Source organism: Syngnathus leptorhynchus, chromosome 18 (assembly GCF_054491065.1).
Source record: "Syngnathus leptorhynchus isolate UIUO chromosome 18, UIUO_Slep, whole genome shotgun sequence".
NCBI classification, from domain to species: Eukaryota; Metazoa; Chordata; class Actinopteri; order Syngnathiformes; family Syngnathidae; genus Syngnathus; species Syngnathus leptorhynchus.
This window is the reverse complement of record NC_141212.1, coordinates 7,321,660-7,337,109: the sequence shown is the minus strand read 5'-3', so window position 1 is coordinate 7,337,109 and position 15,450 is coordinate 7,321,660. Positions and strand designations below refer to the sequence as shown.

Genomic DNA, 15,450 nt, shown 5'->3' with positions numbered 1-15,450 from the left:
TATACAAAATGGCTGGATGGGAATGTTATGGTCTTCAATAACCACACATTTGTTTAGAGCTTTGTAAAGATGGAATTTTTGAACTAGCTGTTGTATTGGAGCTTACATTTTGACTAGCTTTGCTTTCATCCAAGTATCCTGGATGGAGAGGCCTCAATCAGTCCATGTAATGACTTTAGAGGCCATATCAGTGACAAAGCACTAAAACTCAATGTCAATGTCATCTGCACGCCCCCGTGTGACCCCTCGACCAGCGACACCTATCGCTTGATTGCTTCCGTCCATCATGTTGATGCTGAGCATTTTTAAAAAGCAGACGTCATCCTTATTTGCTGGCTAACTTAATGGAATTAAAGGCTCCACCCCACCCCCTTCGATCCGAATTTTAGCCACTGTCAGCAGCGGGTCCTCTTTCACACTTGTTCAAATAGCCCTTCTTTGATTGCATCCATCGCTGAGCTGATTGATGCTGACATGTTTTCACATTTTTGACTCTCTGTTCGATTTACCGGAACACGTACGTTTAAAAGGAGACATTGGGTTTTTTCCCCCACACAATTTTAAACAGTCTGACAAGCTTTCATTAAAAAATGCCAAAGATAAAAATAAAAACATCACACTTGCAATTGAGGAAAAAAAAATCTAAATTACAATTGAAAATAACAATTATCTCAAGCAACTTATCTCAAACAACCTTCGATCAAATAATAATTATTTTTTTTGCTATCAGACAGCAACATATACACTGTTGTGACTTCAAGCCCGCACATTTTTCAGAGTTGTACAAGACTGACAAATCAACATGATCCACTGACCTCAGTTAATTTGCATTAAGTCCATCAGCTTGTTTCTATTTGCAGGAGGATGTTTCTCTCAAAGCCCTGAGCCAACACTTTGCGGCTGCCTCTTTTTATGATCTCACCGTAATCCATCATCAGATGGGATGGATCCTGAAAGTGCCATCCGTCAAAAAAGTCATCAACATGCAGCGCCCTCTTCTCCGATGGGAAGGTGATGTAGTGCTTCAGATACCATAACACATACTTTCGCTTTTTCGCTCTCTCTTTTTCTTTTCTTTTTACTGTAAGAATCCATTTTTTTTAATCTAATTTCACCTACTCCTTTATTGACTCTCATTAAAAGGTTTTATTCATGCATCTTGTTTCCATCCAAATTTACAAGACCCCATCTTTCCTCCTTCAACTTTTGATACGTATAATATAACCAATTAACTGTGTTTTTGAATATCCACCTGCTAGGATAAAACTCATAAAAACATCCATTTCAGAAATTACGACACGCCACTCCCTTCGCAACTCGCGTCAATTTCTTTGTTTTTGACTCTCGCCTATGCCCAAATGAAGACACTGTGGCATAAATCCTCTTCAGTTATTGTACGCTTCCATCAATTGCGCCATTTTGCGCTGATGCAAAGTAATCTATATGAGAATGATTGTCTCCCAGAGAGCACACAGAAAGCTGTTAGTTGAGTTTGCTGGCAACAATTTATGCCCTGTGTGTTATTACACAAGACATTTGGCTCACATAAATACGCTGAGATGACACTATTATATAAACATCCCTTCTATTAGAACTGCTTATAAATTCTGACCTTGTCTTTATTTGTTCAGGTGAAGAGAGTATAAAGTGAGGATTGGTCCAATTGACTTTTTATTGTGTGTGTATTGTCGTTAAAGGCACTAAGAGGTTTTACTAGTGCGAAGTATTAGAAGGTACATGGTCACTATTAGGATTTTGAATGAATGCTTAAACGGCTTTCCATAATAATGCAAAGTAAGTTAGCTAAAACTTCTATCCAACTTTTAAATAAACCCATATTAATCTTCACAAATTCGAACTCATTGCGGCAACATGGGCTAAAAAAAAGAGAAAAAAGTCCAGATCAATTATTCACAAGGTCATCTCAATGACCAAACACAGTCATCGTGAGGAGGAGGAGGGGGGGGCTTGACCAGCAATGTGGTGGCCAATTAGACACAATGTCTTTGGCTCTTGGTCTCACATTGGCCATTTTAATGTCCATTAAAATAAGGCAGCACAACACTCTGTCAAGCTCATACTTGGCAATGTTATGGTTGAAGCAACCTTGAGGTGGAGGGGGAGAGTGTCGTGTCCTTACTTTGCTGCATTTATTAGCTTTAATCACTGTGATTTTTTTAGGGTGTCGTCATAGGCCAATATTATGACAGCGACATAAACCTTTCAAGAGAATCGAAATAAACCCTTATAAAAGTTTGGATTATTTACAGAGCTTCTTGTATGCACTAGTTGCCTGCAAGCGGTCATAACACCATCATCGTCCATTAAGTTAATGATTGATGATTTCCATCAGTCTGTATTGATTGTTGAAATTTCCTTAGATGAGGCGCAGTGAAGACAAATGGCCACTAGGGTAAAACTGCAAAGTGAAGTGAGATGAAAACCCACAGTGCATAAACCCATAACATAGACTGGGCTGCAGTGAAGACATTTATGAATTCAATAAAGCCATAATATTGTCATTGATTTTTAATTACAGCCATTTATTGATGTTCCCGAAGGCTGAGTGGACACAATTGCAAGGCTAGTACTTGATGATACATGCTGAGCTGTGCAAAACAAATTGTATTTTTCGGGGAAGGCTTGAATTGGTGATTGGCCATTGATTCATCAATTCAAATCAATCCAAAGGTTTTTGAGGGATGTTGTCATGCAGATGACCACGTTTCTCCTGTGACTTTCCTCTAATCTTTGGGACTCATTAGCAGGATTCTACGCCTGAGGCCCGCTCTGCCTGCCCTCTTTTACTGCCTCCATTAAATTCCTGCTCTGGCCGTTGTAGCTCTCCATGGATAGCGAGTGTTCCATCATCACAGCTAAGAGCCGCCGCAGCAGCAGGATGAGCTATGAACTAAACGTTTTTCAGCCCAGCAACTTTTCATGGTCATTTGGGGCCTGTCCAGCATCGCTCAGCTCCTCTGTCACTCATAAAGCCATTACACAAATGCGTATCTCGTCATTCGTGTAATGTGTGCGGGCCGGTGATTAACAGAGAGAGCGAGCGAGCGAGCGAGCGAGCGAGAGAGAGAGAGAGAGAGAGAGAGAGAGAGGGGGGGGGACACTGTTGAACCATTTTGCACAAGTTCATCTGATAAAGCGGTAATGTGAATTGGTTGCTGTTAATTTGTCTGGTGGAAAGTGAAACAGGAGGCCACTCACACAAGAGTTTGTATTTTGTGGTTCTGCTGGTTTGTTTGACAAACGACGCTTATCTAGTAGTGTTGGCTCGTGCGTGAACGATTCGTTCAAAAGAACGACTCTTTTCAGTGTGCGAGAGTGAACGAATCACTTCCTAAAGTGATTCGTTCTTTTTTCAGTACATATGACTTCAACCAGTAAGTGTCGGTAATGCCCATTGAAGCTGGTGCCACCTCGCCGTAAAACAAAACGAAGAAGAAAATGACCTAGCTTCCGGTTCACGAACGAGTCGTGAATTGCATTTCCCGTTCACCAACGAACGAATCTGTGAGTGAACGAATCTGTGAGTGAACGAATCTGTGAGTGAACGAATCTGTGAGTGAACGAATCTGTGAGTGAACGAATCAGTGAGTGAACGAATCAGTGAGTGAGTGATTCGCATTTCCAGTTCATCGTGAGAACGGATCAGTGAGGGAACGAATCCTGACTTTCCCGTTCGCAAAAGAGTCAATGGGTAAAACTGCCTTTACGTGCATCAACGGATCAGTCAGTGAACATGTTGCGTCTCCTTGCGTGAACTATGTAAGCAAGAATGTAGATTTACGATTTACTTATAGTAGGTTTTATATAACGTGTATGCATATATATGCCTAAATAATTTTTTTGAATTGTCTTCACTGTTTGTACTGTGTCCTCTCTGCATCCATTGCAGCCTGGTCGTCCTGGAAGAGGCATCCTCCCATCTGTGGTCTCTTCTCAAGGTTTCTCATTTCCCCGAGTTGGAGTTTTGAGTTTTTCTTTGCCCTCCTGTGAGTTTAAGATCAGGGAATATTTGAAAATTTTTGTCATTTGTCAGAGTCTCGTCAGAGTGTTGTTAGTCATCTCAATGTTGAACAGAGGCTGTGATGTACCGAAATCAAATTCCTTGTTTGGCACGCTCAAACATGGCGAATAAAAACTCTTAAGTCTTGAAATATTGTTATCCAATATATCGACTGCAGTTTCACATTAGATTGCTGGTTTGAGATGTACTTTTGTAAATTATTATTATTTTTATTATTATTTTAATAAACATTTTTCACTTGTCTAGTGTTTTATTCCTTGTTTTTATATTCGCCAAACAAAACATAAAAATCTGACATTTGGTTAACTGCTTTATATGACAATATGTATACGTGTTTTACGTTGTTATATGAGTTGGTGTCCCCAAAATTAACAAATGTCGGCATAATTTTTTTCCAACCTTTTATTCCAACACAAACATATTTGATATAATAACACCATCAACTACAAGCCAACAAATACAAGATTAAAACATCAATGTCGGGATAACGTGTGTCGGCTGGCAATGGCATAGCGGCAATGCTGTCTGTCACTCATTCGTGAATCTTCGCGAACGACCAATCAGCAGCGAGTGATAGATGGAGGAGGGCCTTTACGAGTCAGTGACGTAATTTCCCGTTCACGAACGAGTCAGTGACGCAACTTCCCGTTCACGACCAGGTGAGAGACTGTTGCCAACGGATCAGTGTAGGTGTTATATTATAGAAAGAAATGTGTTAATTACTCAAGCCAATTATTATTATATATAATAATTTGGGGGGGGGGGGGCGCTTGTAGTTGTATTGTTTGATGTGTATGGGGTGTTTCCACAGGGTGTTGTAAAAAAAAAAAAAAACGAATCGCTCTGTGTGTGTGTGTGTGTGTGTGTGTGTGTGTGTGTGTGTGTAGGGGGGGGGGGGGTACGGTTCGTTGAAAGATTCGTTTGAACGAATCTTTTGAGTGAACTGATTCTAAAGATTCAGTTCACCTAAACGGAACTAGAATTCACATCACTATAATGTAGAATGGGCACCGAAGCTAATTGAAATGCGGCAGTATTCCCATGTCATTAACGGGAGGAGTCACCCAGAGTCCAAGGTAAGGTGAACAAGGTGACTTATTGGTCTTCTCTAATGTGGACAATTCTGAATATATGACTCTTATCTAATCCCCACAGCAATGTGCTGGTCTGATATATAGATGAGTTTCCCGTCCAATCCATGGTCTTCATACTCGGTTTCCCACATGTGCAGTACCTGCAGCATATAAATCCACAAAGGCTTGGACTTGCCTGGTGGCAGTTTTATATGCTTCACTGTTTGTTGTTATGATGACATAAATTGGCAAAAAAAAAAATAAATAAATATATATATATATATATATATATATATATATGTTTTATTTTTATTTTTGCCAATTTATGTCATCATAATGGAGTGCTTGTTTCACAATAAGAACACAATGAGATACCGCATAACAATGCAAATATGAGTTGGGCAAAAGTCCATTTTGTCATATGAGAATTCCCAAGACGAGATGGATGTTCTTGTTTGGAAAAATTGTTGTTGATGAGTCATGAAAGTCTATAAAGATGTCTCTCTTAAAACAACACTAATATCTTCCTGACTGCAGCCTGACAAGCATCAAGCTGCTGCAAATCAGTCCAGCAGCAAATACAGTGTTCACAATGATTCCCCATGAAGAAAAGGCTTAAATAAAAGTTACTGATTTTTTTTGGGTGCAACCTGTTGTGAAATAAAGCACAAGTTAGCTGACAGAAACTCAATTGTACCTTTGCGCCTTTCACCTCACTGCTTTCCTTTTCCACCCTCTGAAGAGGATAAAAACTTGATTGAAGTTTATAAAAATATGACATGTCACTTGAGCCTTATTGTGAAGAAGCCCACTGTTTCATTTAATAAAATACAGCCCTGGAGGCGTGAAGTTGTAGCAGAAATACGGGTCATTAAGGCAACGCTGATATTTGTGCTGACACAGCAAGTTTGACCTTTGCAGGTAATTTACATTTGTTCTCAACCATTGCATCAGATTTAATTACGCTTAGGTCTATATGTTACAGGTGTTTAACTTTAATATTGTAGTATGCAATAATTGGTTTTTATTTATCTATCCATGCTAGTTTTGGTAGAACAGTTTATTCAAGCAGAATATAACATGAAGGGAGAGTTAATCAATACCACTGTCAGGTAGCATCACTTTCACTTCATTTTAAGTTTATGTTTTCTCCCCGAGTTGAGAAAATCATTAATGTAATCACCTTGAATGATGCGGGACACTTTAAATCAAGTTTTTGCAAGGCGTGTCTTGTTTATTTCAATATAAAATATGGCCCAGCATGCCCCCCCCCTCCCAGAAAAGCAGCTGTCCAAAACCGACTATTGCCTTGGACTGAATGTATTCTAATGTTTCTTCATGCAATTAGTGCAGTGTCATGATTAAATGTAGATTTTTGTCATTGGCCAAACTCTGGAGTCGGGACTCTGAGCGAGTGCACAAATCAATAGGAGATTACTCAGAAAAAAACCATTGAACATTAGGATCCCGCTGCATGCATCATTGCAGTTTTCTCAAGCAGAAAATGGGCTTTCAGGCCCTAGAGCAAGGTTCAGGTTGTTCCCTAGTGGGTGGAAGAGATTGTATGTTTTAGTGCTGCTGCTTTTTTTCTTCTCCCGTTAGGAAAAAAAAAATACAAGTAACTGTTGCAGGGAATACGTAGGTACATTGAATCACGTTTAATTTGTTGCGTGACCAAGCTTGACCTAAATGAATACACTTATGTTTGATATCAATATTATCTAATCAAATTAATATAAACATCATTAATTCATTTAAGCCCCCCCAAGAAAGAGAAAAAGCACAGTTTTCTGAGATATACAGAATAAAAGAGAATAAAACTGGTTTTATAAAGTGTAATTTCTCTCTCTCTCTCTCTCTCTCTCTCTCTCTCTCTCTCTCTCTCTCTCATCAAAAGATGATGATATTATTATATTAGAGATGTGCATCATCTAGTAAACGATGTTTCCAATTTGAATCAGTTACACCACCACAATTTAGTTCTCACAAATAGCAACATTGTACATGTCGATGTCCTGTAAGCTGGAGGCGTCCGTGTCCTCCCCAACGCTGCTTACACTGTTCTTGAGAGTGATGCCCCCGAGGAACGGATACACCTTCTCAGTGAACAAGTCCCTGATGTTGTAGTAAGGTAGTTCAGGGTCCTGTCTCTCAGGTTTGGTGATACACTGGCTCTCCATGGCTTGGTTCCTCTGGTAGTACTTGGAGAACTTATTAAAAATGATGGTAACGGGCAGGGCCACTACTAAAAGTCCACAGATGATACACACTGTGGCGACTATCTTCCCCGCCAGGGTCACAGGGCACGTGTCCCCAAAGCCCACCGTTGTCATGGTGATCGTGGCCCACCACCAACCGGCTGGAATGGTGCCTAAGTCGGTGTCTTCTTCCTCCTTCTCCGCAAAGTAGATAAGGGCGGAGAAGATGGAGATGCCCACGGAGAGGAACAGAAGGAGGAGGCCAACTTCGTTGTAGCTATGACGCACTGTGGCACCCAATGCTCGCAGCCCGATGGAGTGCCGAGCCAGTTTGAGGATTCGGAGGACCCTCATGAGACGGAGAACCTGTACCACTTTCCCCATGTTCTCGATGTCTTCGTTTTCCTCTGCGCTCTCCTCGTCGGCCTTCTCCAGAGCCAGGGTGGCGTAGAAGGGAAGGATGGAGGCGATGTCAATAATGTTCAAGGGGTTGCAGAGAAACTTCCAGCAGGAGGGGGCCACGATCAGCCGGATGATGAACTCGGTGGAGAAGCACACAATGCAGATCACCTCCAGAATGGCGAGGACAGGGTCCTCGATGGGCTTGTCATTGTCATCCACATGTTGAAATTCGGGCATGCTGTGGACACACATGGCGATGATGGATGTTAGCACCACGCTAAGAGACGCCAAGGCGATAATCTTCGACGCTCGGGAGTGACCCGGATCCTCCAGCCTGAGCCACAAGTAACTCCGCAACTCGGCACACCACGTGCCCTCAAACTTGGCCAGGTCCTGATCCAGCGCTGAGAGCTCAGCCAGGGACGAGCTGAAGCTGGCATGCCGGCCGTCCTCACTCCTGGCATCCCAGTCCCGGTGATGGATGTACTCCTTCCTCTCGTGGAACCAGTCGCTGCAGCAGTTGGCAAGGTGGAACTCCTGCACGCCCCAGTATTCAATCTCCTGACTGAAGGAAAACACACACACATCCTCCATCATGTGCAAGCGTCCCGTCTGGTAGAAGTTGAGCACACAGAGAAACACTCTCGGATTTCGGTCAAAGTAGTACTCCTTGTCGGTGGCGCTGTAGTCATCACACAGCTCCAGGATGGCCGTCTCGCTTTGGCAGTGCAGCAGGCGGGCGAGACGCGTATGCGGGAATTGCCGCAAGGTGTCTTCGTCCACCTCGAAGCGAAGTCCTCCCACATTGAGACGAAGCTGCTGCTCATGGTAGCCGCCTTTGTGGAGGATTTGCCCATAGCCCATGGTCCTGAGGACACGAAGAGAGTGCTGTGTTAGTGTCGAATACATTAGTTCTCTGAAGGAGAGAAATCAATACTACACACACAGACACGGCAAATGCTTGAAGCAGGGAAAAGCAGCAGGCAAGACAAACTGTCACTTCTTGGAGAGATCAACTGGATTACCAGCCGAGGCTTTGCATTCCAGAGGCAACAAGTTGAATTGAAAATATATTCATCCATCCATTTTCTGAACCGCTTTGTCCCCACGGGGGTCGCGGGCATGCTGGAGCCTATCCTAGCCATCATCGGGCAGTAGGCGGGGGACACCCTGAACTGGTTGCCAGCCAATCGCAGGGCACACAGAGACGAACAATCAGGCGCACTCGCACTCATACCTAGGGACAATTTAGAGTTTTCAATCGGCCTACCAAGCATGTTTTTGGGACGTGGGAGGAAACCGGAGTGCCCGGAGAAAACCCACGTGGACTCGGGGAGAACATGCATACTCCACACAGGGAGGGCCGGAGGTGGAATCAAACCCGCACACTTTGTTTTTTGCATGTCAACGTCATTCAACTGTGAGGGAAACTCAATTTGCATGCACGTTTCTATAAAAGCAACATGTTTTCCTTGCAGGTTCACACTCATGACAAATTCGATTAATTTTCAAGGTGACCACCTACCAGGACTGGAACGCTCACTTTCCATCAAATCAAACTTTGCAGTCACATTCTGGTCCGGTTTCTGGGCTTGGTGCCCTGAGAGCAGCAGCGGAGACTTCACAAAGGGTAGACGGAGAGGAGATGGAAGCGGGACACGGCGGTTCTTTGCTCCCTTTTACAGTGTGCAGGGAGGGGCCGGGATGGAGGGAGTGAGGGAGTGAGGGAGGAAGCGGCTTGCTGATGTGTGGATGATGTCACGGTTCATGTAACCTCATCTTGATGTTTTTATGGAGGATACATTATGGAAAATTAACTTTTTTAATGGCTTATATAAAAATAGTCATGTGTCTGGATTTCTTGCCCATTCATTGTGTCATCAAGTGTCACCAAATGATTTTTTCTGACTTTTCTGAAAATGATAATTTTGTTCCAATTTGATTATTCTATTTTCATTGTTAAAGAAGGAAAAGTTGTTTCTAAATTCAGTCTCCCATGTATGGGGCAACTGAGTGATGGGCCAGGTGAGAGTTGTTTTTTTTTTTTTAAAGTTTTCAGCATTGTTTGATTGTGCCCCAAAATTTCTGCTTAGCAACAAGTGACCATGCAGATCCTGACGCATAGTACATAGCCAATGGAAGCGAGGTTACAATCTATAAAAAAAACCCCACATCAATTCTGAATGCGGACATTTATGTGCATTTTAACAGCGACAAGTGAAGCCCACAATTGTGACGAATTACTTCAGCCAAGGCAGCCCTCCCCCGCCTTGCCAAGTGTCCTTCTGTGACACCCACTAATATTCATATTATGTTGAGGTGTCAAGCAGTTTAAGTGTCAGTCAGGCCTTCATGCGCGATGCGACATCCAAAACAGTTTTGAAATGGAAATGTACCTATAAAAATGTTTCTTGGGACATCATTGTGCCATAACATTCATGTTTTAAGGAGTTGGCCTCATCTCAAAGGGCCTAGAACGCGACTCATACGTCCAATCAGGCCTTTAGGAGCGTTGAGGTCCATCAGACTCTGATATGATTCACCTGTGTGCACCAGCCACTTCCTCTTTCTGTGTGAAAGGCTCAGAGGCCCCACCCCAAACATTCTTATAAGCTGCAAGAACAGGCTCACTGTGGTTGTCTGTTACCCTTGTTTGTGCCATGGCTGCTGTCTTTGGACTTTGGTTTGTAGCAGTTCCCTTTTTATTCTTTTTTTTTTTTTTTTTTTTTTCCCCTTCAATTTGCTCTTCTGGTTTGTGAGTCATTTTGTCTTTTCCAGGTGGCTTTGTCTCCTTTCTTTACTTGGAAATGTAGATGCCCAAAAGATGTCCTCACCAAGTAAGTTAATTGTATTACTTTTATTTTCTATTGTGCTGTTCTTCCAATTATTTTTTTTATCCTAGATATTAAAACAAAATGCCTGGGAAATATCCTGAGGGTGGATGTTAGACCACTTCCTGGACAATTTCTGGAGGTTTCTGTCGTTGTTGGTGAGTTCTGAGACATGCTGCTCCCCTCCCCTCCATTTGATATCCATTTTGTCTAAATGATTCAAGTGTCAAACTTATGATAGTCTGAGTTTACAGGGTTTGTTTTCATTTCAGGTAACTCTGCTATTAAGCTTACACAAAGTTTGGCAACACGATGTGGTTTCAGTATGTCACATAAGCAAGGAACCATCTCAATCTATGCTTCCCTTCACAACTGTTTTGCTCAAAACATGGTAGACACAATGCAGATCTCCAGCCAACATATACATGATTGTTAACAAATGTGAATTTGTCTTCTAGGGGGATGGGTACACAACAGTGATAAATCTCAGGCTTTTTTCCAACACCGTGGCTCAAGATGACGTGTACCAGGTGGCTGAAACTTGCCACTACAGCTTGGAGTCTTCCAGGGAAATCATTTGTGATCGCAACTATATGGAGGTAAGCCAGGAATGGTCACTACAGAAGTTGTTCCTCACTTATGCCATGACCTCATTTCCAGGTCTCAGTGAAAAGGACCGTTCCAAATGATTACGCCCTGCCGTACCCTACTGCTCCCGAGATGGTCAGATGAATTCTCAGTTGCATGAACATCTTTATGCATTAAAGTGCCCCCCACACATACACATTTTTTCCAGAAGCTGATTGACTCTGGATTTAGAATGTCATTGCTGGTGTTCTTCACGCCTGAGGAGAAAAAGATGACTCCACAGGAGGCCCACAACGGTGGATACGGGGTTGCCAACACTGCCACGAGACTCATTCTACGAAGTTCCAAGTCTGCGGCTGAGACGTACATACAACATGTGAGTTTAATGTGGGATTTGGACATGTGATGCTCACAAGGTGAGCTGTGAGTCATTTTCAGATGTGTTAGAAACCAGGAATTTGCAAGTGAGGCTGCATGTTCAAAAAAAAAAAAAAAAACTGTCAAACTGGGGTTTTTTCTGTTTTTTTTTTTTTGTTTTTTTTTTTTTTTTTTTGCACCAGGTTGCAGGAGTACCCATGACTGTGCTGCAAGCCTCTACTATCTTTGAAAAGAAGTGGCTGAAAAGCAAGCTTGATGCTGCAGCTGCTTGTCCGCAGCAAGAAGGTAATAGCGAGCCACTTAAAGAAAATGTGAATCTTCTGGGTGTGCTATATTGTCTATTATTAAAAATGCTGCCATCATGATTGTAACTCCTAATTTCCCCCCCCCCGCTTCTAGGAAGCATTTACTTTACGGAGAACATGATCAGCTGGATCTTACCCACACGCATCGACCCGCTCATTTCCTCCAGCCAGTTCAGACTTCTGGAGGTCCATATTGGTGTGGACGGAAGGAGGCTAGATGCCGATGAGGTGTCGGCCCGTCGGTACAACGTGACTGTGGACAACATGTACATCATGGTCCAAATTCCGATTGGGGCACCTGGCGGCTTCTTTATGGTCTGACGCAATGATACTACTTTGAAACCAATCGTGTTTTGCTAACTGGTATTTAATTTTCTTTTTTTCCAGAGTCTTGTCCAGAATGATGTGTATTTTATTTCTTATGTGGTTGAGCCTATGCTTGAGTTGCTGTGGATTGAGGGCACCACAAATGAGGACACGAGATACAAAGTGCTCCAACCAATTGTGACACCAGCAGAGCATCAACCCTTAAAAGTTCAAGACGGTGAGTCTTGTTGTCAAACTATCAAAAGCAGGATACACACGCACAGGATGGACTGAAACTTTCTTTCCAACAGAGACTATTCCAAAGAACAAGGTGTTCAAACTAATAATGGGGCCTTTGGCGGGTGATGTCGTTCTACGCAACATCACCTTCGACAATGAGGTCTTGTCTGTCTCAGACCTCATTAAACGAGGATTCAATGTGCAGGAGCGCCGCCCAAATAACAGCAGCTTAAAGTTCATTTTGCTCCAAGTTCCCTTTGCGGACCGTGTCGTCAAACAGGAGGTCAGTGAAGCACTCGTATGCCAGGAAAATGAATGAATAAATACATTTGTAATACCTCTCATATTAGATAAAAGCAGGGGTTACAGCCTACTCTCTACGCTTGCTTTTTGGCCTGGTGGTCCTGCCCAAGTTCATAGTATTTAGTCATACTGCGTCTCTGGAAGCTGAATTGGCTACAGTAGGTGAGTACATGTTAAATATTTGAATGAATATCAAAGCCAAGATAATAGAAGAGCATACAGATGTTAGCCAATTCTCCCAATAGCTATAATTGAGAATCACAGCAATCTTGTCTAAAACTCCTTTAAACATCTCTAATTTTAGTTCCAAGCTCCACTGTAGTCCAACCTTTAGCTGCTGGCAGCTGTGACTCCAAGAACTTCTACATTCTTGTGAAGTACGGAACACAAGGCCACAACTTCCAAACTCGTCTGGGTAAACGCACTTTGACCCAGAGTCTGGCTCAGGAATACAGCTTTACCAGAAATAGAACACACTTCAGTGTAGTGGTGCCATTTACATCTCCTGATGTTGTGTATGAGGTATGAATTTAAGTCTTGGGACTTCTAAGTTATCCCAACACTTGCCCATTAAATGTTCAAAACTTTCCTCTCTACTGCAGGCTATTGAGAAGTCAAACATCCGAAGCAGACTTGATGTCACGTTGATGAATCCAGAAACTGACCATAATGTCAACGACTTCACTTTGACTTGTCTCTTTCCCTCAACACTCACAGGTTAGTTTTGAATGGTGACGCTTGTTCGTAATGCTCATACAAATGTGAGACTACACATGGAGAATATTGTATCTAAGTTTATTTTACAACTTCATTGATGAGACATCACTGACCTAACCCCCCCCGCCCTCCCAAGAGTGTCTTCCCAATGGTACCATGACAGCGCTTGCCGTCAAACTAGAGTCTGTCCCCAGCCTGAACCCCAGTGAGCTGACCCTCCTTGACCCGACCTGTAGCCCTGCCTACAGTGACGACCGCTTCGCCTATTTTGTCTTCACTGGCAACACCTGCGGTACCACCCGGAAGGTAACATCCTGACTGACCCCTTACAATAGAACAGCGATCTGACTTATTTTTCCCACCTCCCTTTTAAGTTCGTTTCCCACTCTATGCTGTATGAGAATGAAATTGCCCTGCCGCACAGACCTGAAACACGTAAAACGAATGGCTCAGATGACGAACCGGAATATGAGTAAGTTTCAAAACCCCCCTATTTTATTTTTTTTAAAAAGATGTCAGTGATGACTAGTACTATACAACATTCAAATGTCCTTTACTTAAACCCCTCGTGCACATAAAGATGACTTATTAGAACCTTCTCTGTAACCTTGCATAGTGCACGACATGTAGTGTGCCAAAGTGACTATTAAAAAATTTACATGAAGTAATAAAACCAGATTATTTTTTCTACAAGTCATTGTAGCTATAAAAAGCTGAAGATCACCTCCATTTGATAGCATTTATCAGACATTTTTCACCCCATCCCACCACCAGCTTAAGGGTTTCGTGTTACTACGACATCAACACAAATCGCTCCTTGGCCTTCCACAACAAACATCGCCGGACTGATCGTGATGCTGAAAACGGAATAGATGAACTGCAAGTGGTATTGAGGCTTTCTGAGGGTATGTGACAAGTTGTTAAATTTCTAATGGGTAAAAAAATAAATCTGGTCAAATGATATTATCCTTGGGCTGTTTATAGAGAAAATAATGACTCTCTTTGGCAAGTTAAAGCCCCTGGCACGCATCATACCGGCCTATCATTAATGTTTTTGCGGTCACAATGACCTTGTCAATAAATGGTGAGCACAAAAGATGTACTAAAATAGCACTGAGCATATAGAGATATGCCAAGGCCAAACAATCTTGAACAGTTTGACATGTCACTGCAGTATTTGACCCCAATACGAGCAGAGTCTAACCATGACTTTAATACATTTATAGCATCTACACAGAAGAGAAGCAATGGATCCTACTTTATAAACATGAGCCAAATCTATAAACTGTCTCTCTGATTGTCAACATGATCCGACTCTCCGACAGATGAATCCTACAGTTCATTTTATGGCGTCACTGACTACCCCATCTCGAAGTACCTGCAAGAGCCCCTGTATTTTGAGGTGGAGCTCTTGAGATCAACCAACCTGGAACTGTCACTGGAATTGGAGACTTGCTGGGCCACAGTTGACAAGGACAAAAGATCCCAGCCCAGATGGAATCTGATTATAAAAGGGTAGAGATGAGAAACTATTCAAACTGTTACATTTGGTTGGGTTGTATTACTGTTTGAAATGATTGTCTTCTCCAGCTGTCCGAATCCAGTGGACCCAAACCAGGTGATTTTCCATCCTGTGCAGAAAAATTACAGAGTGGAGTATCCATCCCACGTAAAGCGCTTTGAGGTCCGTGTGTTTGTTTTTGCAGAAGACAAGAATAACTTGAAGAAGCAGGTAGTTTGTCCCAGTCCACTAGAATGCAAAAATTCATAATGTGGCAGACTAACTATTGAATCATTGCAGCTCTATGTCCATTGCGATGTGGTGATGTGTGATTCCCGAAATCGCCTGAGTGAAGGATGTAAGAAAAGGTCATGTTACAACCCAGACAAAAGAAATAAAGGTAGGACAAGATTTGTTTGTCATTTCCCAATGTGCCATTACTTAACCCCCCCCCCCCCCTCTTGTTTTAGTTCAAAAGAGAGCTGCTTCCAATGTGCAAGACCTCACATCAGTGTCGTCTGGATGCATCAATTTATATTGACAATAAAAGTTACTTTTAAACATGA

The 15,450-nt window shown here is 42.5% G+C and overlaps 2 protein-coding genes across 4 annotated transcripts; one reads left to right on the top strand and one right to left on the bottom strand.

Moving 5' to 3' along the window:
• Positions 1-6,673: 6,673 nt before the first annotated feature.
• LOC147042712 (delayed-rectifier potassium channel regulatory subunit KCNS3-like) lies at positions 6,674-9,365 on the bottom strand. 2 transcript variants are annotated; one of them, XM_085937702.1, is made up of 3 exons: positions 9,241-9,365; positions 8,383-8,583; positions 6,674-8,280 (listed from the first exon to the last, which is right to left on the bottom strand). In XM_085937702.1, the coding sequence occupies exons 2-3, from the start codon at positions 8,577-8,579 to the stop codon at positions 7,092-7,094; spliced, it is 1,386 nt and encodes a 461-aa protein (XP_085793828.1). In that variant the 5' UTR covers positions 8,580-8,583; positions 9,241-9,365; the 3' UTR covers positions 6,674-7,091. The 2 variants fall into 2 exon arrangements, with proteins under 2 accessions (XP_085793828.1, XP_085793827.1); XM_085937701.1 differs by having other exon boundaries at positions 6,674-8,583.
• Positions 9,366-10,259: 894 nt separating this feature from the next.
• LOC147042711 (uncharacterized) lies at positions 10,260-15,450 on the top strand. Of its 2 annotated transcripts, none has more exons than XM_085937700.1 (21): positions 10,260-10,398; positions 10,494-10,552; positions 10,618-10,704; positions 10,819-10,937; positions 11,005-11,145; positions 11,207-11,269; positions 11,346-11,510; positions 11,695-11,797; positions 11,912-12,132; positions 12,205-12,361; positions 12,435-12,646; positions 12,714-12,828; positions 12,971-13,188; positions 13,269-13,383; positions 13,520-13,689; positions 13,758-13,855; positions 14,158-14,288; positions 14,709-14,898; positions 14,974-15,115; positions 15,185-15,284; positions 15,355-15,450. In XM_085937700.1, exons 1-21 carry the CDS (start codon positions 10,376-10,378, stop codon positions 15,423-15,425), a joined length of 2,700 nt encoding a protein of 899 aa, XP_085793826.1. In that variant the 5' UTR covers positions 10,260-10,375; the 3' UTR covers positions 15,426-15,450. The 2 variants fall into 2 exon arrangements, with proteins under 2 accessions (XP_085793826.1, XP_085793825.1); XM_085937699.1 differs by having other exon boundaries at positions 11,343-11,510.

Bases quoted from the DNA above. Each gene is read 5' to 3' on its own strand.
- LOC147042712 (XM_085937701.1), bottom strand. From the start codon at position 8,579: ATGGGCTATGGGCAAATCCTCCACAAAGGCGGCTACCATGAGCAGCAG.
- LOC147042711 (XM_085937699.1), top strand. From the start codon at position 10,376: ATGGCTGCTGTCTTTGGACTTTG. The intron at 13,189-13,268 runs GTATGAATTTAA...TCTCTACTGCAG, and splicing joins CTCCTGATGTTGTGTATGAG to GCTATTGAGAAGTCAAACAT. The intron at 13,690-13,757 runs GTAACATCCTGA...CTCCCTTTTAAG, and splicing joins CCTGCGGTACCACCCGGAAG to TTCGTTTCCCACTCTATGCT.